Here is a 26,524-nt window from a genome sequence, read left to right as displayed (position 1 = left end):
ACAGTGTGAACATGCCACAGCTATGGCAAGGTTAAGAGTTCTAGAGCAAGCTGGTAGTGGGAGTGACAGAGACAGCATAGGTCCAGTGCACACATAGAGTTCTCTTAAATGCACTACAGATTATATCTTCGACCAGAGCAGCAAGCGTTCCATCTCATCTGATGCTCCTGAAGCCAGCGACACTTCTTAGAACTATTACTGCCAGTGACTACTGCTGCAGTACCTCTCAACCAAGGTCAGTACGACACACCTAGCCCTGCTCAAGCTAACCTACCCCATTATGTAGTAGTCACCAACCTTCTGTCAGCTAAGCCTTTGCACCATTGCAAGCTCCTGCTTTCATGAACTCTTAGCAGTTCTTCAGCTTAATGCCCTTGCACCACCGTACGTCCCAATGTCGTTCAGCAATGGTGCCACTGTTAATGTGACCAACACTGTTCAACCAAAAGCTCCTCACTTAAAGTCTGAAGACACAGAAGTGTCACAGGTTGTAAAGTACATGCTTCGCAAAGATCTTATCAAAACTGGCCTCACACAGTTTGACAACAGACCTGAGAACTACAGAGGCTGGAAATCCACCTTTAAGTCTGCAGTTGGTGATCTGGACATTACAGCTACCAAAGAACTAGATTTGCCCATCAGGTGGCTTGGTCCCAGCTCCTCTGAATGTATTAAGCGTCTCATGGCAGTTCATATTGCTAACCCGGCTGTGGGTCTTAATGCTGCCTGGGACAGACTGGAATGTAGCTTTGGCAGCCCTGATGTCATTGAGGATGCTTTATTCAAGAGGCTGCAATGTTTCCTGAAGATATCTGGCAAGGACAGTCTAAAGTTTCAAGAGCTTAGTGACCTTCTTTCCGAACTTCAGCTAGCCAAGGAAGACACACACTTTCCAGGCCTCAGTTATCTGGACACTGCTCGTGAGGTTAACCCGATAGTTTCAAAGCTCCCATATGATATCCAAGAAAAATGGACAACAGTTGGATCAAAGTACAAGGAAGCATCCAGAGTCTCATTTCCCCCATTTACCTTCTTCTGCGAATTCATCAGGAAAATTGCAGAGACAAAGAATGACCCAAGCTTCTCCTTTGGAGAGTTCCACACTCTAGGTCCACCCTCTTCTAAGCTTACAAACCTATTCAGCTCATACAGAGACTCGGTCTCAGTTAAACATACTGATGTCTACCTACACCTTCTACAGTCCCCAACAAGGGTGATCAAAGCAAGAAAATCAAAAATCTGAATCGCCAATGCCCCACACATAACAAACCGCACCCACTCAGAAAATGTATTGGCTTTAGAAAAAAGGCCCTACAAAAACGCAAGGAACTTCTTAAGAAATATGGGGTATGTTTTAAATGCTGTGCTTCCACTGAGCATGTTGCTAAGTACTGCAAAGCCATGATCAAGTGCATAGAGTGTGACAGTGATGATCATGTATAAGCACTTCATCCATTTCAATATACTTCTACCCCATCCACAGTTAACCCTCCCAAGGCAAAGCAAGGTGGGGAGAATGTAGAACAAACAGTGGCTCCTCCTCCAGTTTCTGCCACATGTACTGAAGTCTGTGGAGAAGGGCTCTGTGACAAATCTTGTGCAAAAAGTTGCTTGGTCCGTTTATACCCCAAGGGTCATCCTGTAAGAGCCATACGACTGTACACTATTCTCAATGAGCAAAGTAATCGATCTTTTGCAAGATCAGAGTTCTTTGACCTGCTCAACATAACAGGGCATGCCCTGCCTTACACTCTGGACACTGGGCATTTGTGCTAGCATTACAGAAGTCTCCGGCAGGAGAGCTAGTGGTCTTATAGTAGTTCCTCTCAATGGCAACCTAGAAATTCCACTGCCCACTCTCGAGTGCAACCAGATTCCAACCAACAGGCAAGAGATCCTTACCTCAAAAGCTGCTTTTTGTCACCCTCACTTGAAGGTCATAAATGGCCAAATACCAGCCCTTGATAAAGACGCTGAAATCCTGATACTGCTTGGTAAGGACATACTGAGGGTGCACAAGGTAAGTGAATATATCAATGGCCCAAACAATGTTTCATATGCCCAACCCTTGGACCTAGGTTGGGCTGTCATAGGTAACATCTGTTTATATAAGGTCAGGAGACCTAACAGGGTTACTTCCTTCAAGACGCATGTTCTTCCAAATGGACACAATAGTTGTTTTGAACTCTGCCCTCATCAATACTGTGTAAAAGAAAGATTATGCAGTAATGGGAAGCCACAGCAAGTCATCCAAGGCTACAACTATGGATTAGACTCCTGGGATGATAATATTGGCATTATGGTGTTTGATACCACTAGTGAAGACAATCATTTGGCAGCCACAAGGGAAAATGAGGAATTCTTGAAAATTATGAGTGAAGAATTCTATCAGGACATCTCCAACAGCTGGGCGGCACGCTTAACCATTCCGTACCCCAAGAATGAAATTGCCAAACAATAAGCAGCTTACAGAGTCATGGTTTAATTCACTGGAATGCACCCTAAACAGGAAATCTGCTATGAAAGAGCACTTTATTGACTTCATGCAGAATATGTTTGATAGAGATTGTGCTGAATCTGCACCCCCCTAAAGGAAGGGGAAGAATGTTAATACCGTCCATGTTTTGGTGTGTATCACCCTCGCAAGCCAGAACAAATCACAGTGGTCTTTGACTCAAGTGCTCTTCATGAAGGTATTTCTCATAATGACCTTCTCCTGTCTGGGCCTAATCTGAACAATAATCTAAGTGGAGTCTTGATCCGTTTCAGACAAGAATTGATTGCAGTAATGGCCAACATCCAACAAATGTTCCATTGTTTCATTGTTCACGAAGACGACAGAAACTACCTCAGATTTTGGTGGTACCACAACAATTATGTCAATGACAAGGTCATAGACTATCGGATGAAAGTACATGTTTTCGGTAACAGCCTATCTCCTGCAGTCGCAATATATGGGTTGAGAAGAACTGCCCAAGAGGGTAAAAGGCAATTTGGGTCTGATGCATGTCAGTTTGTTGAAAGAAACTTTTATATAGACGACGGGCTTAAATCATTTTCCACAGAGGAAGAAGCGCTCAGTCTCCTTGTCAGAACTCAAGATATGCTGGCTGCATCTAATCTCAGACTTCACAAGATAGTTTCCAACAGCATCAAGGTAAATGGAGCCTTTCATTCTGAGGAACATGCTGACAGTCTAAAGAACTTTGAACTAGGGTCTAATATTACCCTCACACAATGCAGCCTCTGGCTTCTTTGGAATGTCAAGCAAGACTCATTCATATTTCAGATGTCACCTTGTGACAAGCCCTTCACCAAATGTGGAGTTTTGTCTGTAGTAAACAGCATCTGTGATCCACTGGGCTTCATAGCACCCTTTACTATCCAGGGCAAGATACTATTAAGACAGCTCACTTCTGAAACTGTGGACTGGGGATACTCCTCTCCCCAGAGAAAAACAAAGAAGATGGGAAACATGGAAAGATTCCCTGAATGTCTTGGAGAAATTTCAAATACCATGCGGCTATACCTCTACAGGAAGTATCAATGCTATCAAAAGAGAGATTCACATCTTCTCTGATGCTTCCATTGAAGCTATAGGTGCTGTGGCCTATCTCAGAGTTATAGGATTAGATGGAAAAGTAACTGTCGGACTTGTCCTTGGTAAGGCAGAATTCACTCTAAAACCTGCTCATACCATGCCAAAACTCGAAGTTTGTGCAGCGGTCTTAGCCGTTGAAATTGCTGAGCTTATAAATCTTGAAATGGACATGAAAATTCATTCCTTTGACTTCTACACAGACAGTAAAATAGTCCTTGAATACATACACAACCAAACAAGACAGTTCTCTGTGTATATCAGTAATAGGGTGAAACACATTAGGAAGTTTTCTGCTCCCAACCAATGGCATTACGTTCCTACCGATGTCAACCCTGCTGATAGTGAGACCTGTACTGTATCAGCATATGCCTTTCAGGAAATTTCTTGGACATCTCCCCCAGGATTTCTTCTCCAAGAGGTTGTTACAAACCATGTTGATTCCAACTTTGAACTGGTAAACCCTGATTCTGACAAAGAAATCAGACCCACCACCATTGCACTTACCACTTGTGTGAAATCTAGAGTGGGGCTGAGTTCTCATTGTTTTAAAAGTTTCTCCAGGTGGTCATCTGTTGTACGTGCCATTGCACGACTTATTCATGTTGCTCACCTATTTGTAAATAAAAGCAACAATCCTAAAGCCCGTCATGGGTGGCACATATATAAAGAACATCCTTCCATCAATGAAGTCTCTCAAGGGGAGCAAACAATTATCTGAAGTGTTCAACATGAGGTGTACTCTCAGGAAATCCACAGCATCTCAAAGGGACTCAGTCTTTCCAAAGGTAGCTCTCTTTATAAACTAAACCCAATAATCGACAACCAGGACATTCTCAGAGTTGGAGGTCGCTTGGGAAGGGCTAACCTCAGCGATATAGAACAATATCGTAGAACTCATCACAGAGTTGCTAACAACAAACGTTGGGCTATATTGTTGACTTGTCTCAGCATTCATGCTGTGCACATGGAAGTCATAGAGTCTATGGAGACTTCATGTTTTATTAATGCCTTCAGAAGATTTCTCTCTGTAAGAGGACCAGAAAGCTCCTAAGATCGGACTGCAGAAACAACTTCACAGGGGCAAATAATGATTTGGAAGTAATGAAATTCTTAATTAGCAAAGGGTGTGACTGGAAGTTCAGTCCTCCTCATTCGTCTCACATGGGATGCTCTTGGGAACGCATGATTGGGATCACTCAATGGATCCTAAATTCTATGCTGCTCAGTCTCACATCTTCCCAGCTCACTCATGAGATCTTAACAAACCTTCTGGCAGAGGTCTCTGCCATAATCAATGCCAGACCACTAGTTCCAATGTTTGCAGATTCAGATTCTTCATTGTTGCTCACTCCAGCTACTCTGCTTACTCAGAAAATCTGAATAGCGCCTACCCCTCCAGGGGACCTTGACTGCTCTAATATTCATAGATGACAATGGAAACAAGTTCAACACCTTCCTACTGTGTTCTGGAGTCATTGGAAGAAGGAATACCTTTCCACTCTTCAAGGTCACAGTAAATGGCAAGTCGATATTTAAGAGTAGGTGATGTGGTTCTACTTAAAGATAAAGATGCTCATCGTAACCACTGGCCCATGGGACTCATTACCAAAACTATGCCCAGTAATGATGGAAAGGTTCGGAAGGTAAAGGTCAAGGTAATTAAGGAAGGTTCAGAGCGACTTTTCTTCAGACCTGTCACCAATCTGGTGTTACTTCTTTCCAAGCATGAAAATGCATCTTCAGATTCTGCTAGCTGAACTTTGATCTGTTCCTGTTCCTGCTTGCCCAGGTCTTCAGAGCTGCTGGCAACAGCAAGAATTCATTATGATGTTTGCATTTATCCTCTTGTTCTCCCCTCCCTCTTGTTTATCAGGTTCCAGAGGATAAGAGGTTCCAAATATATCATGGACTTAATGTTTATTATTATTTGGTGAAATCAAAAGATTTCAGGCAGGGAGTGTCATGTTACACATGCTTGTGTATTTGTTGTTCAGCTAAGAAATTGCCTTTGTTGTATTTTGTCCTAGCTGTTTTCCTGGAGCCTAGCTGTGTTAGTAGTTAATGCCTCCCTTCTCCCCCATTTTCTTCAGTTGTGTGTTAGACTCTACTGCAGCCACATGTCTATTGCTGGAGTGTGTCAAAGCATCATTATTTGACCTATTTAGAATGATTTCTTGTATTAAGATCTGCACAGTTTGGAAATTAAATTATTTAACGGTCTCCACAGGTGTCATTTTGATTTAGTCACTGTCTGCTAGCACGATCTGTGGTGGTGAGTAAACTTCTCAATATATATATTACATTTGCTATGCACAGCCGGGGAGGCAGAACACTTGCCATGGCAATAAATGTATAGAACCAGGTCCATCTTCCTGCATGGCTTCACCTTCCTTCCTCTTACCATTTTTGGTTTGAGAGTTACTTCAGAGGGCTTTATCTCTTTTCTTTTATTCCTTTGCTGCACCTTCTATGGGTTAACAGAGATTTGGACAGAATCCTTCCATGCACAGAGCTGTGGGTAAGGGGAGGCGTTTGGCGGCTTGGAGCACATCCATTCCCCCTTCCTGTGGAGAGGAAGAATTTACTGCACAGTAACCATCCAGAATTTGGTCTTATTTACACATGCACTCAGTTCACGAAGATCCAATATGAGCCTTAAGTCCTTGTTCTTTTCTGGGATTAAAAAGATCCTTGAAGAAACTTTAGATCCACTATAGTCTAGTGGGACCTCTTGGATGGCTCTTTTTTTTCTAGCAGTGTTTGAGGTGCTGAGCTGTCCATGTCTTGCTAGCCTTTAGTCCTAGGGGAAGATGGAATTGGGCCTACATATGTAATATTATATGACCTAACTTTCATGTTTCCTTTGTCCAGTACTCATGGAAACAGTATTTTGTATCAAATTGCTTTAGTGGAGCACATTGCAAGCTGTTTCCACAAATGTTATGATCCACAGAAACAAATACTGATTATTTTGATACATGGTAAGGAATATTTACAAAAAAAAAAAAAAAATGAAAATATTACATTTTCCCATTCACAGTTAATGACATTAATTCATCTATCTGTTCTTTAAAAAGAAACATGCCCTGATGCTTTTCCTGCAGAATGCTGCTAAATATTTTCAGATGAACTAGCATTTCTTTTGCTATCCCTTCAGTACTTTAAAGCACCTGACTTGACTATAAATATATGATACTGGCCCATATCCTGATTATTAAGATTGTAGAAGTGGTACAGTTATTTTTCATTATAGTTATGTTTCAGTACTAAATATAGATTGTTGTGTTTTAACAAAAGCTACTAAATTTCAGATGATAATTTCACAGGAGAAAACTATCTGTTTTTCTTAATATGTCTTTGCCCACACTGGTTAATCCCTGATGCTGGCAAAGCCTTTCCTTCAACTTTATCCCATGAACTGAAAATTTAACTAACTTTGTCTTCACTCATTTTAATTAAGCTTAACACTTCTAAAACATGTGATATTGTCAGTCATTTCTACATATTTTGAGTCCTAACATATTAAGTCCATGATTCATATTTTCAGGTAATTACTTATGCTAAAGTTAAAGTGAATATATTTGTTAATTTGTTTGTTTAATAATATTGTTACTAGAACCAACTATGTGGATAAACCATGGTTGCCTCCCATGAGCAACATTTCCTAATGGCATTATTTATTTAGTTAACATTTGTATACCAGGAAAGTCCGACTTGGAACAAAGCCAATTTTCAGCGGAGGCCCAGGAAGAAACACTCCAGGTGCATGTTTTTGAATTGTGGAAGGAAACCGGAGCACCCGGAGGAAACTCATATGAACGCAGAGAGGACATGGAGACTCCGCACAGAAAAAAACCCCAGCCAAGAATCGAACCAGAGAACCTCTTGCTGTGAGGCAACAATGCTACCACTGTGTAGTCCGATCCTTATATATCCTTATATCTTTACTGTTGTATTTACAGGAAGTCTTATTAGGTATTGTTTGTATTACAAAACATGTTTTAGTTTCTTATACATATGATTCACTTCTTGTCTTCTTATAAGTAACAGTTTTCAGACAGACAAACAACACATACGTATTTACACAAGCTCAGAATGCTGCGAGCTTTTGTATTAATTTTCCTAAATGTTGGCAATTCATTTTCCTTACTCATCCTAGGTCAGTATATTAAACCAAACTGATTCACTAGGAAATTTATATCTTTTCTGTATAATAGTTTGTAAGATTTATACAGCCACAATGATTTGGGGTCTGCTTTAACTTCACACTGCCTAGTATCCAGACTGTGGCAATCACATCAACTCTTGTACTACTTCTACAGGATAAATAGGCAGTCAGCACACTAAATATCAATCATTGACACTCTCTCCCTCTCTCTCTCTCCTTCTCTCTTTCTCTCTGTCATAGAAAGGTAAAGCCCTGTCTATGACCCAGACTACCTGACTCTGAGTAGCAGCTTGGATACTAAAGAAGTTGGGCAAGGGAGAGTGGGAGTGAGCACTCTAATTCTCCCATCGTGGGCAGAGGAAATGGTAGCTCTAGTCTGCTGTTTGCACTAGTAGATGGAAACATGAAAGCACCTGCAATATCAGTAAAAAATGTTATTTATATGTATGTATATTTGTTTTGTAAGTGGTATAAACTGCAAAAGTACTTTGAACTCCTGTTTTTTTACACAGGGGTTGCAGGTTTGGGGATACATACAGACCTGTATAAAAAATGACGTTTGCCTTTGTCAGCTTTTTCCAGAAAAACATTCACAGAATTACATCTGAGGTTCTATTGAATATGTGGGTAAAGTATACACACATAAGAAGAGGGCATTATGGGTTCTCATAGTGATGCGAGTACAAGTCATCTACCAGGGACTGGTTTGGGGCCTAAAAACAGAAATGCATTCATAACCTCCAACTCCCATTGCAAGGAAGCATATTACTTCACATCTGTCTGAATGAAGACTCCTGGTCGGCTCTCGCTCTTATATTGGAAACACTCATGCACTGGGGAATGAATGGGTGCAAGACCAGTAGGAGGAGGCTGATAATTTTGTAGGCACAGACAGGAAAAATCACATTTAATGTCTAAAGTTGCACCAGCTCAGAGAAAAGGGCATACATTTATTTCACTTTTCGTTTTGTTGTTGTTCCTTTAAGGTGCATTCAGACTCCACACATCCCAGGAGTGCAGAATGTTTCTTGCAAAAATTAACTTAGGTCAATTCTTAATTCCCACAAACAGCAGATGGGAGGTGTCAGAGGAGTAATATCAAGATACTGGTCTTTTGTAAGATTTTCATTGGGAAATAAAAAGTAGATCCTTAGTTTTGAATGAGAATCAAAGGTGGTGTATTAACTCATAGGAAGCATGTATCTAAACAATTACATAGAAAACCTAGGGAAGTGAAAAGGGAATTAAGTGAACAGTTCTTGATGAAAGTGTGAATATCGCACTTTTTAAAAAAGTTTTTTTAACTCATGTCAATGCATTACAGATCCATATAACTAAAATGTTAGTTCTCAGTTATTCCTCCTTTTTCTTGTACTTAATGGCTCCATTTTGTACAGTGATGAAGCTCTGACTGCAGTCTGGATGATGAGGGATAGATTAACAGCTTAGGTACTGAAAGAGCCAGTTGAGAATGGGTGAAGAATGAGATTTATGAATGTTCAGCCTTTCTCTAGGAGAAAGAGAGGGAGCATTTTGGGTAGTGCTTAATGGTCACGGTGCTTAATGGAGAGCAAGGGCCACTAATGGAGACATTAACAAACTGGGTGGGAAGGGCAAATGAGAAGTAAGTCATCATGGACAGCAGAGATAGCTGTCTTACAGTGCCTATGTAGACATATTATTCTGGAGACATTATCCAGCATAAAGGGGTAAGTTAATGCATAACCCAAAATATGTGTGTGCAGCATGTATGATTCTGCACCAGGGCTGTCTTCTTTCTGTCTCCCTGGACCCACTCATGTAATTTACTCGCTACCAGTTCAGGGGGTGGAGGCCTCCAGTCTAGGGTATTAAAGTAGTTGTGAGAGACTGAGGAAGAACAATGGTCCACAGCTCACGATCCTGCTGCGAGAGGGCAAAAAATGAACTGTGTATTTTCTACACAGTGTTGGTGTAGTTGAAACAAACTCCAGCTCTTAGGCATGCTACTGTCATTGTTCTCAAGGTCTTTTTGTGATGGCAACATACAGTATTCTTTTTTTTATACCTTTACTAAAATTATCACTTAAGACACAGGCAAATATACATTTATATAAAAGAAAACAAAGCATATTAACTTGTTTCCAGTTACATATGTAACATTTATTCTTTTTTTATAATTACTGTCAGTGCAGCATTACATAAATAACTCAGTTCCTGCTTCCCCTTAAACTTCACTCCTCTTGGAAAACAATATTCTACATGCATTGTTCCAACAATTTTCATCTATTTCTATGTAATTTGCTCCTTCTCTTTACTAAAGATTCAACTTCTAGTTCTTTTATCTGAGTTACAGTATTCAGTACTTCAGATACAGTTGGTTTAGACTTTGATTTCCATTTTCTAGTAATTGTTTTTTTGGCAGCCACCAGAATTAAACTTAAGTGGGAACAATAGCTGTCAAAACTTTCAATTAAATGTGCTTGTTCATGTGAAATATAATTTGTGTTCAGCCTAGCCACATTATTGTACTTTGGGGAATAATATGTAAATTCTATTGGAATTTCTACGATTGATTCACATCTTCCATACCAAATAGTTTCATAAATTTCTTCAGAAATTTACACTCTTTTGCTAGATTTTCCCTTCTGTGTCCTCCCGATACATCCACACTGTTGCAAATCAAGTTCTAGTCCCAACCTATAAGTAATATTTCCTGCTGAAAACTGATTATTTCTTCTAAAATTTTCTTACGCTCCATAATAGTAGTTTTTGATGAAATATAAATACATGCCAGAGTAATCACCCTTTGTTGCCAATAGCCCTTTCTACCACACATCTGCCACTATTATCTGTTTTTACTTCTTCCGTCACTGTTGGAGCCATTCTACCAATCATTATTATATTCCCCTTTCCTTTGTTCCTGATATTCTGCTGAATAGCCATCCTGAAATACTTTGTCAAATTTGCATGCTTTTTCTTTCCAAATGTATCTCCTGCAGCATTGCTACTAGAGGACTAAACTTTATTTTTCACTGACGTGCTTGTCATTGCACCTTTAAATTTTGCGTGTTCCTCTGTGAAGAATGCTCAGAACTCTGAAGTTTAACTGCGTACACCTGCAGACATTTTATCTACATGTAAAAGTAGTCAGCAGTGGAAGAAAAAAAAAGCTAACAACTTGCAGGTGGTTGAAGAAATCTTTCTAAGTTTCACTTAGAACAGAATGCATGGAATTCCCTTGCTAACTGGCTTGAGCTGTAGCCTTCTTGTCTGTTACTAATAGCATTTGCTAATGGAAAAAACAAGACAGGCTGTTGTTATCTTTGCAAATGCAAGAAGATTAATACTTTTCATGGCTTTCATTATTTAGTCTTATTTTTCAAACCTGTGTCGTTACAAAAAACTTGTTCAGAGCTTACTCCACGGACATGAATCTCAACATCCACCCTTATAATCAGTACACGTCTACACCCCATACCCACCCCAGCAGCCCTGATCACGGTATTGTAGTAGCTTAAACTTGCTTCTGTTCAACCTTTTTTCTCTAGTTTATACTGTAAAATCTATATTTCTTACAACTAAAAAGGTACTTGTTTACTTTAAAATCTTTAACATATAACAGCTACTGAAAAAACTACCTTCCACACATTTAAAATTCCTCTGACTGCACACTATACAAAGCTGCCTTACAATATAACATGCAGTTTGTTAAATTGCTGTGGAAAATGGCAGAATCACCATACTAACACAATACTGCTGTTTCTGTTATAGTTTAATCTGTCCAAACAGTTACACTGTCTGAGATCATTTCAATTCTGTTATAACATGCAGTGTTTTGCTTCTCATGAACTGTCTCAATTGCACCCTTGATTAAGATGTCTCCCCAGAAGAGAAAACAATGTCCAGGGGATTCCAAGATGGTGGTCGTTTAAGAAACCCCCTTTCCACAAAGCTCTTACTCAAATTACTGGAAAATAACAGAATAGCCAACAAATCTTGATAAACGAGCATCTTTCAGAAAGAAGAGCCAATACTCAACCTGAATTTATCTTATTGAATTTTAAAATCGATGTGTTCATAACAGAAGTCTAGTTTTGTTATCTGACAGTTACTAGCACGAGTTTCCATGTGTATATTAGAGGCCTGAAGGCATCAGCACCTCAGCAATAGATAGCAACCACAAGGGAAAAAAGCACTCAAAGTTGCAGCGAGAAAATGCCTAAAGAAATAGAAGGTATGGATACCCAAACCTCCAAAACTAAATTATCGGTGATAGCGTCCCCTGAAAAAGAGGTTTTATCTAAAAGACAGAAAACAACCAAAATACAGCAGGAACAAGCCAAAGATAACACAAAACAAAAGCCTGAAAGCACTATACATATGGTGGATCTTAAAAGCGCCCTTTTACCACTACAATCTGCAGTACATGGATTCTCAGAACAACTTACTAAATTTGGAGGTACAATAAATCAAATTGCTGAGAGGCTGGACTTAGTAGAAGGAAAAAACAAAACCAATGAGCTCCAAATTGAGCAGCTGAAAGAAGAAATAAGTGCTAAAGACAAGATACTAACTGACATAAAGTTAAAAATTCTGGATCTGAAAGTGAGGAGCAGATGGAACAATCTCATTATCAGAGGGCTCCCGGAAAAATCCGAACAGAATCAACTGCTTCCAACACTTAAGCAAATTTTTAGTGCTTTACAACACTTAAGAGTGTACAAATGAATGCATAGTTGAAAGAGCTCATCGTGCTCTCTCTACAAAAACCAAACACTGCAATCCCAAGAACAATTTATGTTAAGCTTCTTAACTATCAGGATGTATACTCTATTCTATTATGAGCTCTTTGTATTGTGAAGTTTTTGAATAGTATTATTTATTTAGGCGTAAGTGACAGATATGTGTTAGTGCAAGTTACATTTAGGAATGTTTATTGTTGTGCAATATTTTCTTGAACTTCAAACAATGAGTGTTGTATTTTGAATTTCAAATAATGAGTTGCTGTATTTTTAAACTGATTTTCAATTAATGAATTGATTGATTAATGAGTTAATTGTTCATTGTATATAAGGAAATGGTGTTTGTATGGTGAGGTGTTCCATTGAAGACAAATTGCCGAGGTACCAGGACATGTTATTAAAAGAAAATTTTTTTTTTCTATCTCTGTGTTTGGCGTTTCCTATCTGCTTGAAGTGTGGAGTATCATTTTGGTTCTTGTTCATACATATGTGTGTTTCATTATGTATACTCTATTCTCTCTGCATTTAAAAAACAAAAACATTTTATGTGGAATGGCTACGGAATCTCTATCTCACAGCATCTCCCTCTAGAAATCAAGGAAAGATGACGCAAGCTCTCTGCATACTGTGCAGACGTAAACGCAAAGTCAAATTCCAAATGAGATTTCCCAACACACTTTCTTTATACCATAATGATATAAATGTTCATAAGGCTATTCCTGTTACCCAAAATCGGTTTGTAAACACCTTTCAGTCTTTTGTCCTGGACTTCCAACAATAAGTTAGTTAATAAGGTGTTTGGGTAACCTCTATTTGAGAACATTTCTCTCAGTCTATTGCATTCCATTATAAAATCATTGTCACTGTATACCATACATGCTGCTTTGACCAACTGCCCCTTCACCACAGAGCTTTAGAGTTCTGTGTCCTTCTACAGTGTAGGAGGACAGACTAGTGGGGTCTTTTTACTACGGTCACCTTTTCCTGCTCGAGCTTAATTACATCATTTAATTTAGATGGTTATGAGATAATGGAGATTATCAACAAAAACCAGGATCTTATTAGATGTGATTCTACAACTGGGAACAAATTTCAGGCCCCACCTCTTATCATGTTTAAACGTGGCCATAATTTGAAAAACTTATTAGAACAGAAGAGTACCACTACTAGTTCCAGCAAGAGAGTAGGCATGTATAAATGTAATATGTGCCACTATATTAGAACAGAAGAGTACCACTACTAGTTCCAGCAAGAGAGTAGGCCTGTATAAATGTAATATGTGCCACTACTGTTCCTATATGACAGTAGGGTCATCTTTCTCAATTAGGGACTGTGATTATAAGATGAAACACAAACTTGACTGTCAGTCTAAATCTGTGGTGTATGTGGCCCAATGCCAGCTATGCCCGGCATTCTATATAGGTAAAACCAACAGGAAGTTAAGGGAACAAGTTTACGAACACCTATATCAGATAAAGAAATCCAAATTAGAGAATGCTTTGGCTAGGCACATCCAAGATCATACAGACCACATGTTTAAGGCAATTGACTCAGTAGTCCCTGATGGGAGAATGGGGCCAGAGTCTCTTTTATTAGAGAGACTGGAATTGCTGTGGCAATTGCACACAAAAGCCTGCCAGTTCCCTGGCATAAATGAAGTATATTCTATTACTTGCATTTTAAAATTAAAAAGATGTAATGTGATCCTATCTCGCCTACATTCTCTACAGATGGGTTCGGAGCCGATCCTCTGCTCCGACTCGGCCGCTATACAATAGAACGCAGTCTCTTATTGGCTGAGTTACCTCATATCCCAGGATGCACCACTACCACTTCCCAGATCTCGTTTGCCGCTTTCCAGCATAGACGTGGTCTCGGACTTGGCTGAGCTAAGTACCTTTAGTCAGAAAATTTTTTCTGTCTGAATTTTGGTAAAACTTACCCAAAAGCTGTTTTAACAGCTATTGTTGTTGTGTGATTGTTTTTTATATATTTTTTGTGGTAAATTGTGTTTGTTTGTTAGTTTACAGTCCCCGTTTAAGTTAGAGGGGCCTAGCCCTACCCTAATGGTCCCATTTAAGTTAGAGGGGCCTAGCCCTACCCTAGGCGTTTAAGTTAGAGTCTAGGTTGTCTGTGCTAACTTGTTTTTTTCTTGTAGTCGGTGTTTAGTATTTTTAGAACCATGTCTAAAGAACATAGACCATCCGGTTTTAAAAAATGTATTAAATGTAATTATAAAATGTCTATAACAGGTGACCATTCCTTATGTGTTTATTGTTTAGGTTCCAAGCATCTTCAGGAGTCCTGTAGCGTTTGCCACGCTTTTTCCTCTCGCGTCCTCCAAGAGAGGAAAAATAAGTTGATCTTGAAAGGGCTTATTGCCCCTTCCTTTGAGGAAGCCCTATCTTCCTCTTCTTCTTCACCTTCTGGGAAGAAGAAAAAATCTTCGGCTCCGACCAGCCCATCGGATCCGGCAGCAAAAAAGTCTCGGCAGGCTTCTCCATCGGCTCCACGGACTTCGGAGCCGAGGGCGGAACGGTCTGCCTCGATGTCTCCAGCCTCGACTCCTCGGGTTTCGGAGTCGAGCTCGGCCGAGAGGCGTGTCACCTTCATCGGCTCCACTGCCTTCGGAGCCGATGGGGGTTGCCCGCTCAGACACTTCCCCTTCGGTGCCAAAGTCCACATCGGCTCCGAGGGAAATTGCAGTTGTAGTGGAGTCTCCCTCGGCGCCGATAATTCTCGAACCATTACGGAGCCGGTCCCCCAGTCTTTCGGAACCGGCGGAGAAGTCGACTCGGATTCGGTCGGTCTCTTCTCGGTCATCAAGGATGTCCAATTCGGACTTAGACAGGGTGCTTCAGAGGCTCTTTCAGTCTCCAGTCTTCGCAAAGTTGATCTCGGCTCCAGCCCAGTCGGCTCTGGAGCCGATCTCCCATCCTGCTACATTGATTCCTCCTCCAACAGCCTCGGCGCCGTTGGAGTCTGTGTTGGTGGAACCGGTGGAGGTTATTGGGTCGGTTTCGACCCTAACTTCAACCCCGTCCCTCGGGTCGGGGTTCGGTACGCGGACCTCCTCTGTCGGCCCCGGGGGGGATGCTTCGGGCCTGATTCTTTCGGTTCCGAGCCTCCCTCTCGGTGCGTCGGCTGTGGGGGCTCCGACTGCTGTTGTGGTCTTGGGGGCTGGATCTTCCCAGGACTCTGGGGGTCCAGCCTTTGATGCCATGAGAAGTGCCTTGGCCAAATCCTCTGTGGCCACTTCGACCTTTTCACCACCACCTTCCCTGGGCATGGAGACTGGCGCCTCTGCAATCCCCCTGTCTTACGACAGCGGAGCCCCTGGGCCTGAGGTTACCCCCATTGGGGGTTCCCTTCTTCCTGGAGGTCCCTCCGACACGCTTTCGGAGGAACCTCCCAGGAAGAAACAGTGTAAGAGGAAACACGTCGACTCCCCTGATGAGTCTCTCACCTCGGACACCGACCTCGATGATGCGGAGGGGTCCCCAAAGTCGTCCTTGGAAGATGTCTCCTTTGCGGACATCCTGGAGATCCTCAAACAACGAGGCGACTGGCAGTCCAAACCCCCTTCTGCTGAGGAATCGGTTTTCCTCAAGGCCTTCAGGGCTCAGCCCTCCGCCTCCTGGGTGTCTCCGCCCTTCAATGAGCTTCTGGATTTGATCTCTCGAAGGGCGTGGGAACACCCGGATTCTGTGGCACCGGTGCCAGCTCGCCCCAATAAGTTCCTCTCGGCTCCCCCGGACAAGGACTTTTTATCTAAAGGCGTGGCTGTAGATGCTATGGTGGTGGCATCTGCCACCCAACAGATGTGGCAGAGGCTTCGACGTCCGTCCATCCTCCTAATAAAGAGTCTAGGAGCATGGATCGGTATGGCAAGCGTACCCTTTCTTCAGTGGCCTTTACGTTAAGGTCTCTGAATTACCTGACACATTTCACCAGACTACAGACTGATCTGATCAAGGAGCTTTCGGATACCCTCTCTGGTAACTTACCTGAGCAGTTGACCCAGACGGTTAACTCCCAGTTGGCTACCCTATCTTCATTATCTAACTCGTCCATGAGGCTCATTTCTTATGCAGCCGAAGGAGCGAGTAGGGCGGCGGGAACAGGTGTTGCTCTACGGAGACAAGCCTGGCTACGCCTGTGTCACTTTGCGGTGGCCTTTAAGTCTTCCTTTGCCGATGCCCCCTTTGATGGGTCCTCACTGTTTGGACCCAAGGTAAAGGACACATTGACTCGTTGCGAACAGGAGGGTAAGACTTTAACTGCCGTAGGAGCCCGGTTTTCCGTTCCCTTCAGACCTTATCCCAAGGCTCGAAGAGGAGGGAAAATGTGGTTCCGCAAATCTCAAAAGCCCCCAGGGTGTTCACCAAATGTTTGGCGGTGGTGACTGCTCACTTGAGAAGTCTAGGATTCCAGGTGTTTCCATACCTAGACGACTGGCTCCTAACTGCCACCTCCAGGCATCTACTCTCGGAGAACCTAGCAGCCACTATCACACTAGGCAACTCCTTAGGAATCACCTTCAATTGGTCAAAATCTGTATTGCAACCATCTCAGCGTATTCTGTTTATTGGTGCAGAAATAGATTCAAGGCAGATGCGAGTCTATCTCCCTATGGAAAGAATAGCGACGCTCCAGCATCAGGTTCAGGCTCTGCTACTCAAACGTCGTGCTCCAGCAAGAATGGTCCTATAGCTCTTGGGCTCCATGGCAGCCACCATTCTTCTGGTCCCCTTGGCAAGTTTGCACATGAGGATACTTCAGTGGCTCCTATCAGTCCAGTGGTCTTATCAAGACCTTCCCCTCAGTCACCACATACTGATCACAGACACGTGCAAACAGGATCTTCGTTGGTGGCTTCTATCCTCCAACCTGAATCTAGGGCGACCCTTCGTTCCCCCACTCCCCTCTGCCACGTTGACTACGGAAGCCTCCCAGACAGGGTGGGGGGGGACATTATCTGGACAGGTCAGTCCAAGGCACGTGGCACTCCAACGAGAGTTTTCTCCATATCAATATCCTGGAGATGAGGGTGGTGCTTTTAGCGTTGCAAGCACTGCACGATCACCTCCCCCAGGGTACGATTGCCATTCAATCCGACAACATGTCGGTAGTCTGGTACTTAAGCAAGGAGGAACGAGGTCCTACCCCCTTTGCAGAGAAGCCATGAAAGTATGGGATTGGGCGATCGCTACCAAGCATTTCCTAGTGGCAACGCACATTCCGGGGAAATCCAACGTGATAGCCGACAGACTGAGCAGAACTATTCTCTCACCTCACGAGTGGTCCTTGAACAACAGAGTGATAACGCAGACATTCACAAGATGGGGAGTTCCTTGTTGCGATCTCTTCGCAAGTCCCCTCAACGCGAAATGCCAACACTTCTTCACTCTGACCCCAGTTCCGGGGGAGATTCCCAAGGACGCTCTAGTCCACGTTTGGCCCTCCGGTCTGCTATACGCATTTCCACCGGTTCCCCTTCTCCCCAAGATGATTCAGAAGGCGATTCGCTTGAGAAGCAAAATGATATTAATCGCCCCATACTGGCCTCGACAAGTCTGGTTCCCCTTTCTTCACAGATATGCATTGGAGGGTCCTTGGTTCCTGGACCAAGTTCCGGACCTTTTGACTCATCAGTCAGGACAGCTCCATCAGTCCCTCCATTCATTGAAGTTGGCAGCCTGGCTACTTCTCTTCCAACCATAGTTAGGAGCCATACTTTTGCCCCTGAAGGTCATGCACATCTTGTCTTCGGCCCACAAGACTTCTACGAAAAAGGTATATAGCAATAAATGGAAGAGGTTTGCTATTTGGGCCCAACTCCGAGGATTAGACCCGATGACAGCCTCGGTATCAGAAGTACTGAAGTTTTTAGCTTCCCTATTCAACCAAGGTTGCTCAGTGTCTACCATCAAAGTACAATTGGCGGCTATTTCAAATTTTCATGAAAGTGTGCAACCTCCTTTAATGAGCAACAAGTTGTGCAAAGCCTTTATTAAAGGAGCTTGGCTTCTACGACCCCCTATATCTCAACCTGCACCTCCGTGGGACCTTAACGTGGTATTAGGTGCATTAACCTCATCCCCTTTGAGCCGGCAGCAACCTGTGATCTAAAATTCCTTTCTTGGAAGACTGCCTTTCTAGTTGCTATTACTTCAGCCAGACGAGTTTCAGAACTTCAAGCCCTATGTGTTAAACCACCATACTTGGTATTTCACAAGGATAGAGTATCTCTTAGACCAAACCCATCTTTTATACCAAAGGTTTGTTCTAACTTTTGTCTACAACAATCACTAGAGCTACCGGTCTTCTTCCCCAAGTATTCGAATAGAGCTGAATATACTTTTCACTGCTTGGATGTGCACAGACAATTACGTTTCTATTTGGATAGGACACACAAAGCACGAAAATCAGATCAACTGTTTGTGTCCTTTCGGATAATAGATTAGGCAAAGCCGTCACAAAAGTCACTATTGCCAAGTGGATCAGGGACTGCATCAATCATGTTTATCTCATCTCAAATAAGGAACTTATAGCTCCAGTGAAAGCTCATTCTACCAGGGCTATGGCCACTTCGGCAGCTTTTCATTCCAAGCTCTCTATTGGTGACATTTGTGCGGCTGCCACGTGGACATCTTCACACACCTTTGTTTCTCACTACAAATTAGATGTGGCATCCAGGGGTCGAGCTTCCTTCGGTTCCACAGTTCTCAGGAGTGTTTTCCAGTGAGCCACCCAGGAATTAGGTGCTAGGGATGCTGTCCCATCTGTAGAGAATGTAGGCGAGATAGGATCACATTACATCTTTTAGTTATGTACTTACCATAACTTTAGATGTATGGGATCCATCTCGCCTGCATTCCTAATAACCCACCCTCCTTCCCCCTGCCTCGTAGACCAGGAGAGACCGGACGATCCGAAATTGAACTTCTTCCTCTCTTGAAAGACCTGAGAATGTTATAATAATAGTATGTTTCTATCAGCATGAGTGCGGACAAACAAGATCTGGGGAAGTGGTAGTGGTGCATCCTGGGATATGAGGTAACTCAGCCAATAAGAGACTGCATTCTATTGTATATGAGTCGGAGCCGAGGATCGGCTCCGAACCCATCTGTAGAGAATGTAGGCGAGATGGATCCCATACATCTAAAGTTATGATAAGTACATAACTAAAAGTTTAATGAGATGACAGCTTTTGTTATAGGTTTATATTTATACATTTCATATGTTTCACTTCTTGTACGAAATTATATTAGAACATTGTATATATTTTAACATCTTCATTTTTTAACTGTGTTCTATATTTTACATTTGTAATTAATACATACATGTTTTTAACTTTAATTCACCTAAGATGGTTTGAACAGGGGAAGCTACTGTAATGTTTGATCCATTATAATCTAAACTTATCTATATTTGTATGATTACTAGTAGACACCATTGTAATGGAAGTAGGAGATGTTTTAAATTCTGGTTTATTTAGATACAGTGACAATCCTAGTATACTTACACATAGTTTGTGTAATTAGTACTTAACCCTACTGACAGATGTTGTAGTTAAGTGACTTGTTATTGGTGGATGTGAGTGGCTGACTAATTAAGGTTTGCTTTATATACCTTAACTATTCAATGTTTTTTACCTGAAGAAGTCCCACAATTTAGTGGGGTGAAAAGCGCTTTCTGTTAATAAAAGGATTACTATCAATATTTGTTGAATTATTTTGTGTGGTTCCAGTACTCTGTGTGGCATTTTTTTCTTTATTTTTCGCTGTTTTTTCCTTTGTGGTTCCTGGTTTACTTATTTTAAGTCTTTCCCTATTTTTGGAAAACTATCATGAACCCCTCTCTTTTTCCGGTGATTTTTTTACCATGTTCTCTGATAATGTGTGAATAATTCTCATCATGTAATTGCATACTCTGTGTAACAGAATTCCTCCTCTTTCATCCCTTCCTTAAAAGAAGTATTATGTGTTAACTCCCATACTGTTTTATATTTAACCTTTTCATATGACCAGAGTTGGTATAAAGTAGCAACCCTGACTGTCCTTTTCTTTTGAAAAAGAGTATCCCTCTTTCTATTTCCATCGACTGTGAATGTTCTTTTATGGCTGATTGTTTTACAAGTCTTTTTTTATAAGATTCTTTAAACATAAAACCTGTATGGGTTAACGTCTACATGAATGGCATTTCCTTTCTGTAAGGAATGTGGCTACAAACCCAACAATTTGACTTGTGTCCCTTTGCAAACAAATTTTGCATAGCCAAAAATGTATTGAAATCAGGTATCTAATCATGATGTCCCTGTTCTCGTGATCTGTTATATCTGAAATGTTTTATACAAATACTCTTTAAGACCAAAAATTGTTTTACTTACAGTTACTTTTTTTTTCCCTTTAGTGTCCTCCTAAACATTAAAGACATAATGTGTGTGATGTGCTTTACAGTCCACCCACAAGTTTAACAAGCCAACAAAAGTCCAGTCTTTTCTCAGCCACTTTTATTTGAAAAGCCATATTTGCGCATCCTCTTCAACATTATACTCTTCCAAACAACAATTTCATAACTGGTTGGCCTGCCTCCTTCCACGCCAATCTTTGATCTGCCTGGCTCAGAAAACTTGAAGTTTGTTTGAAGATCTTGTTCTTGGTGCCTGTCACTTCTGAGAAAAAGGTCTCTAATAAAATGAAATGCAGAGAGCCCTACTCTGTCTGTCAAGGAGATCAGGTCTCCTTTAGGATGAACACACTTTATTTTTTCCTTAAAGCAGTTTCAGAACCATACTTTAATCAGGCTATCTTTCTGTTTTCTGCCCATGTCAGAATTCAGAGAAGGGGAGCCCTTTCTACCTTAGATTTACACCATCAGCTCAGTTTTTTCTTTAGAGGGGAGAGAGACAGAATAGGTGTGTTGTCCTAGACTAAGATAATGATGCCACAGCATGTGCACCCAAGTGAGTGAGCTAGACACCCCTGAATAATTTGTGCTCAGGGATGATTCCAGCTGTCATCCACTGCCAAAGACCGTCTTAAAGATCAGCTGCTTTGATGAGTACTCATACACACACCCACACACACGGCTACGGCTTTTTGTGTTTTAATTATTTCATGACATTCATTTACTGAAGCTATAAAATTTACCTTTGTAGTGTACAGTATATTTGGCATTTTTTACACAAGTAGGTTGTACACACAATATACTGTTTTATTATGTTAGTGTCAAAAATAAAACAGACTGTTATGGCATTTATTCCTTTAAAAGGGTTTTAAGAAAGCTTGATAATGTGCAGTACTTTTATACTTCATACACAAGCAGGGTGTTTGCAGTCACCACATTTTAATTTTCTGCAAGGTTGTCAAGAGTAAAGCAGAAATGTGTTCTTTAGTAATGCTTTTTTCAGCTCTCACTAGTGTAGTATAAGGTGGTGCACTATTTTTTGAACCAGTAGAATGTGATTACACAAGAAGGATCCCTAAGAGAAACACAGTGCAGTGTGATATTAGTTTCTGCAGAAACTGTCCCAGTCATCAGAAGCAGTTAAGCACACTATACTTTACCCATAGCCTTATAGAGAAGGAAATACAAAACCATGTAGAAAGAAAGGACTTAATTGTTAACTAGAAGGGAGTAAGGGAGAAGAAAGAGACTTGGGATATGGCTAGGGTGATAGAATATGTGTGTGTATTAATTATATTGATGGTTCCCAAGGAAGTGGTTTGACCATGAGAGATCTGTTTTAGGAAATAACAGTATTTGTAGTGTTCACGTAGAAGGAACTCGTACAGGTCATAAGGCATTTGTACACTGTTTGGATTTTACCATTTTTGAGGAACGTGGTGTACTTGAACTTGTAAAAGTTGGCATTACCCCATTCCAAGACTTCAGTTTACACTACTACTGGACCATGCTGGCAAAACATTCTTTTCTCAGTAGAGCTTCTGGCAAATAAAGGTCTCTAGGCAAAAGACTAGTTGTCAAATACAACTAGGCTGACATGAGAAACTTTGGGCACTTCTAACATTATTAAGTTTATTAATGTTTTCCGTTCTATGCTTACATTATGATGAAGGAGTCTAGAGAAGGTGAAATGCTGTGAAGGAAATAGTTATCAGAATGAACAAGTGTTCACTTGTGGTATTCCTCTTTCAGTGCTGTATGCCTTGCACCTTAGTTTCACTGTTTATCTTACTTCCATAACACACTCTAATATAACCCAATGCTTGTTATTTTGAAGAGTGGAGTCTAAGGGAATCTGCACCTTTATAAAACCTATGAAAGTAAATAAATTGTTTATGCTCCAGAGGCATGCATTCTAGTTAAGTGTGGATATGTAAAATTTTAAATGACTGTAACATCATACTTTAGATTTTCACTGAGCACTGACTTCATGCATGAACATCCTGTAGAAAATAAGCTGCAATGAAAATATGCAGAACTGAATTAAATTACTGTATGGGCATTACTTAATTGTATATAGTAAGTACTGAAAGGGCTGCAGCTGCCCAGGAGTTCTATATTTCTCTGCAATTAAAGATGTCTTGCGTGCTACAAATCTGTGATGGATTTACTACAGCTATGACTTGTATTTCTGTATTTGCAAGTTTTTTGTTTTTGTTTTTCCCCTAAGAATACCTTTATAAATATGTCCTTAAATGTAGGATTTGTTGAGATAAGTACACCAAGTGTTTTAATGTGAATGAGTGTTTATGACAGCATTGTAAATTTTCTAGGTCTCTTTTTCTCTAAGGGGTTGCAGGAGAGAGATGAACAGATTAGAAGGCTAAGAGAGGAGAATCTGCAAATTCAGAAATCATTCCAGGATCAGTTAGATGAAGAAAATATAGAACTGCATGACTTGAAAGAAAAGCTGTCGAGGGTTACTGACAGAAAAGACCAGCTAAAACAACAATTGGAAGAGAAGGACAAGGAAACTGAAGATGTAAAGAAAGCCTACAAGTATGGAAATAGTGCTTTAATTTCTTGTGTTAACATAATAAACCTAAATAAGATAATGAGTATAATCCTGATAAACTTCAATCTTTCTTTTGGGTAGTGCTATGAATAAGAAGTGGCAGGAGAAAGCAGAATTATTGAACCAGCTTGAAGCACAAGTGAAAAACATGAAAGAGCATTTTGATAACAAAGAAGCTAAATTAATCGAAGAGAAAAACAAAGCACTTGAAGCTCAGAAGTAAGTGCTGGAGAAATCATATAAAACGTGTAACTTATAGTAGATGTGGTCATCTATGTTTAGCAGAGTTAAATGAACTGGTAGGAGCAGCAGAGGTCTGATCAAATTCAAGGATATTCATAGTGGTGTAATCACAGGTCTAGAAAAAAATGGTAATATTACAGTTTAAGCGGCCGCCGACTCTTGACTTAGAAAGATCAGTGCACTGTCCTGGTAAACAAACGTAAATAAATATTGCATGCAGAATACAGTAATTGCATAAAATTATGTTGCTAAAAAAGTGCATTTTTTTAAGATGGGGAAGAGCTACTTGCCACTTTCTGAAAATGGTTTTCCACAGTTTATAAAAGAGTTATCTGTTATTTGGGAAATGCGGTGAAGGAATAGATAATTTACAACACTGAATTCATGTCACATTATATGGTTTCTTAAGTTATAAGCATGCGTTGCTAAAAGAAAATACATGCTGAGACTTTTTGGTCTCTATTTTATGGATCTCCTATTCTCTGCCCCTTTCCTAGAAGTTCTCACACATCACATTACCACCATATACCCTCTGATCTCTTTGTTGTCCCTTATCCCCTTTAATCACATACGTAACAGTAGCAATAGCGGTGGAAGCAAGGAAGGCCATCCGTCAGTACTTTGGGGAAAATTATTTTTATTGTTTGTCTAACACCCTCTTCCCATATGCAGTACTACAGACAACACCCATTACTGTACTCACAGAATTTCTCACAGCTGCCAAGAGTACAATAAATTTGGAGTCTTGTCAAGCCTGCCCTGATTTAAAACCCACTAGCCCTTCCCCAAAGATGAAAAAGTAGGCCAACAACCACTGTCTTTCTCACCCTGCCACTCTACACAGCCGTTCTTCTGACAGTGGGCTGTTTGTTAAAACACACTTACTATTATAATAAATTAATTTGGTTTCTTTAGTTTTGATTTAGAATAGCTACATTCTTCCTCTTTTTAATTAGGATACCTCAGAAAATAAGCTAGTCATTTTTGTTTCTGTAGATGGAAGGTGATTTTCCACAACAAATGTATACTTGTTTTCTGGGTATATATAAGCATTGTCCTAAATCTGATAAATAATTGTCAGATTAATTGTATCTCTTTAAGAAGTTCATAGGTAGGTGCTAGGCTATTGGCCCTAGGGCCTATATAAGCCTAGCCAAAAAGGTACCCTGGCTTTCCCCACCCAAGAAAATTAATTTCCTGTGCCCCTGTCGAGCAGAGCCACAGAAGTGAAACCCAGGGTGAATTTGCTATTTTCCATCCAATCATCAAGATTCTTCTTGAAGAGTGCTAATGAGGAGCTTTGTTTGATATAGATAAGTAGTTTGTTCCAGAGTATGGGAAGTCTCTGGGACAGGAATCTATCCCTCCAGCATCTTCTGTTTATTGTGGTGATAAGGTTTAGGTCCCTAGAGCATGTAGCTCGGAAGGATTGAGATTTCTTTAAGTGGTGCATGTCCATCAGCTCTGGGTTTGACATAGCTTTGTATGTTAGGCAGAGATCACCTCTGAGTAGGTGATATGCGACAAAGTAAAGCTGGAGTTTTTTGAGACAGTCTGCTTAGGGCATCTGTTTGAGGCCGGTAATCCTCTTTGTGAGGTATTTCTGTGGCCTTTCCAGTTGTTGTAGATGTCTTGTGAGGTACATACTAAAAGGGGCATTGTACTCTATAATGGGTCTAATGAGTGATGAGTAGAGGGGAACAATTACCTCTTTTTTCCTGGATGAGAAACCTTTCGTGATGAGGTGTGCCACGTAGAAGGATTTCCTGACTACTGTGGCAATGTGATTATCAAAGGAGAGACTACTGTCCACCTGTGTCCCAAGGTCTCTTATCATACCTTCGGTGTTAAGTAGACTACCGCCTATGTGGTAGTTCATGGGTACAGAGTTTTTACCAAAAGGGATGACAATGCACTTTTTGGCATTGAGCTTGAGGCCATGGCTTTGACACCAGGCATCTGTCTCAGTGAGGCCCTTTTTTCGGATGTCCACATCATTAGGAGTTTCAATTATGGCTCCTAGTTTGTAGTCATCTGCGAACTTCATTAGCCAAAGACCTTCTGTGTTAGCCTGTACTTCAGAGAAGTAGATACCAAACAGGAGAGGACCCAGGACTGAACCCTGTGGTACTCCACTTGTCACTGGTCTGAAGTCAGATTTGGAGTCTGCTACTTTCACGGTGTGGGTTCTGTCAGTGAGCCAGTTGGCAACCCATCTTGTGACATAGGGATTTATACCTAGTTTAGTGAGTTTATCTATAATTCCAGAGTGGGGGATGGTGTCAAAAGCCTTGGCAAGATCTAGATAGGCTGTGTGAACCACCTTACCCTCATCTACGGCTTTGCTGACTGCTTCAAAGAAGTCTATCAGGTTTAGGAGACATGATCTGCCTTTTACAAACCCGAACTGGGTGGGGTCCAGCGTTTGGAGATTACCAATGTCTTTGTTTATAAGTTTCATGATGATACATTCCATGGCCTTACAGACCAGGCTCGTCAGGCTAATGGGGTGGTAGTTCCCGGGGTCCATGGTGGAACCCCCTTTGTGAAGTGGGATAATCGTCACTGTGCACCATTCAATGGGCACAAAGCCTGAAGTGAGGCTATGATTGAACATGGTGCTTAGGTGGGGTGCCAGTTAGTTCTGTAGTTCGTGTAGAACGCAGCCTGGGATGTTGTCAGGTCCCATGGATGCTGTGTTCTTAGCTTTGGAGAGTGTGGTTTTTACCTGTGCAGCTGTGATTACAGGAACTTTGCATTCATACGGTATAGATAGGGGCCCTTTAGGGGGTGAGAGGGGA

The 26,524-nt window shown here is 41.2% G+C and overlaps 1 protein-coding gene across 1 annotated transcript in view; it reads left to right on the top strand.

Moving 5' to 3' along the window:
• Positions 1 to 26,524, top strand: part of LRRCC1 (leucine rich repeat and coiled-coil centrosomal protein 1) — a 1,845,576-nt gene that overhangs the window by 1,542,205 nt on the left and 276,847 nt on the right. Inside the window, exons 16-17 of the mRNA XM_044066062.1 lie at positions 23,256 to 23,464; positions 23,562 to 23,699. Coding sequence (XP_043921997.1) covers positions 23,256 to 23,464; positions 23,562 to 23,699 — 347 coding nt within the window. The remainder of the gene's footprint in view (positions 1 to 23,255; positions 23,465 to 23,561; positions 23,700 to 26,524) is intronic.

Source organism: Protopterus annectens, chromosome 3.part0 (genome assembly GCF_019279795.1).
Source record: "Protopterus annectens isolate FY-2018-M chromosome 3.part0, PAN1.0, whole genome shotgun sequence".
Classification (NCBI taxonomy): domain Eukaryota; kingdom Metazoa; phylum Chordata; order Ceratodontiformes; family Protopteridae; genus Protopterus; species Protopterus annectens.
The sequence above is the reverse complement of the archived record's forward strand: the minus strand, read 5'-3'. Positions and strand labels throughout refer to the sequence as shown.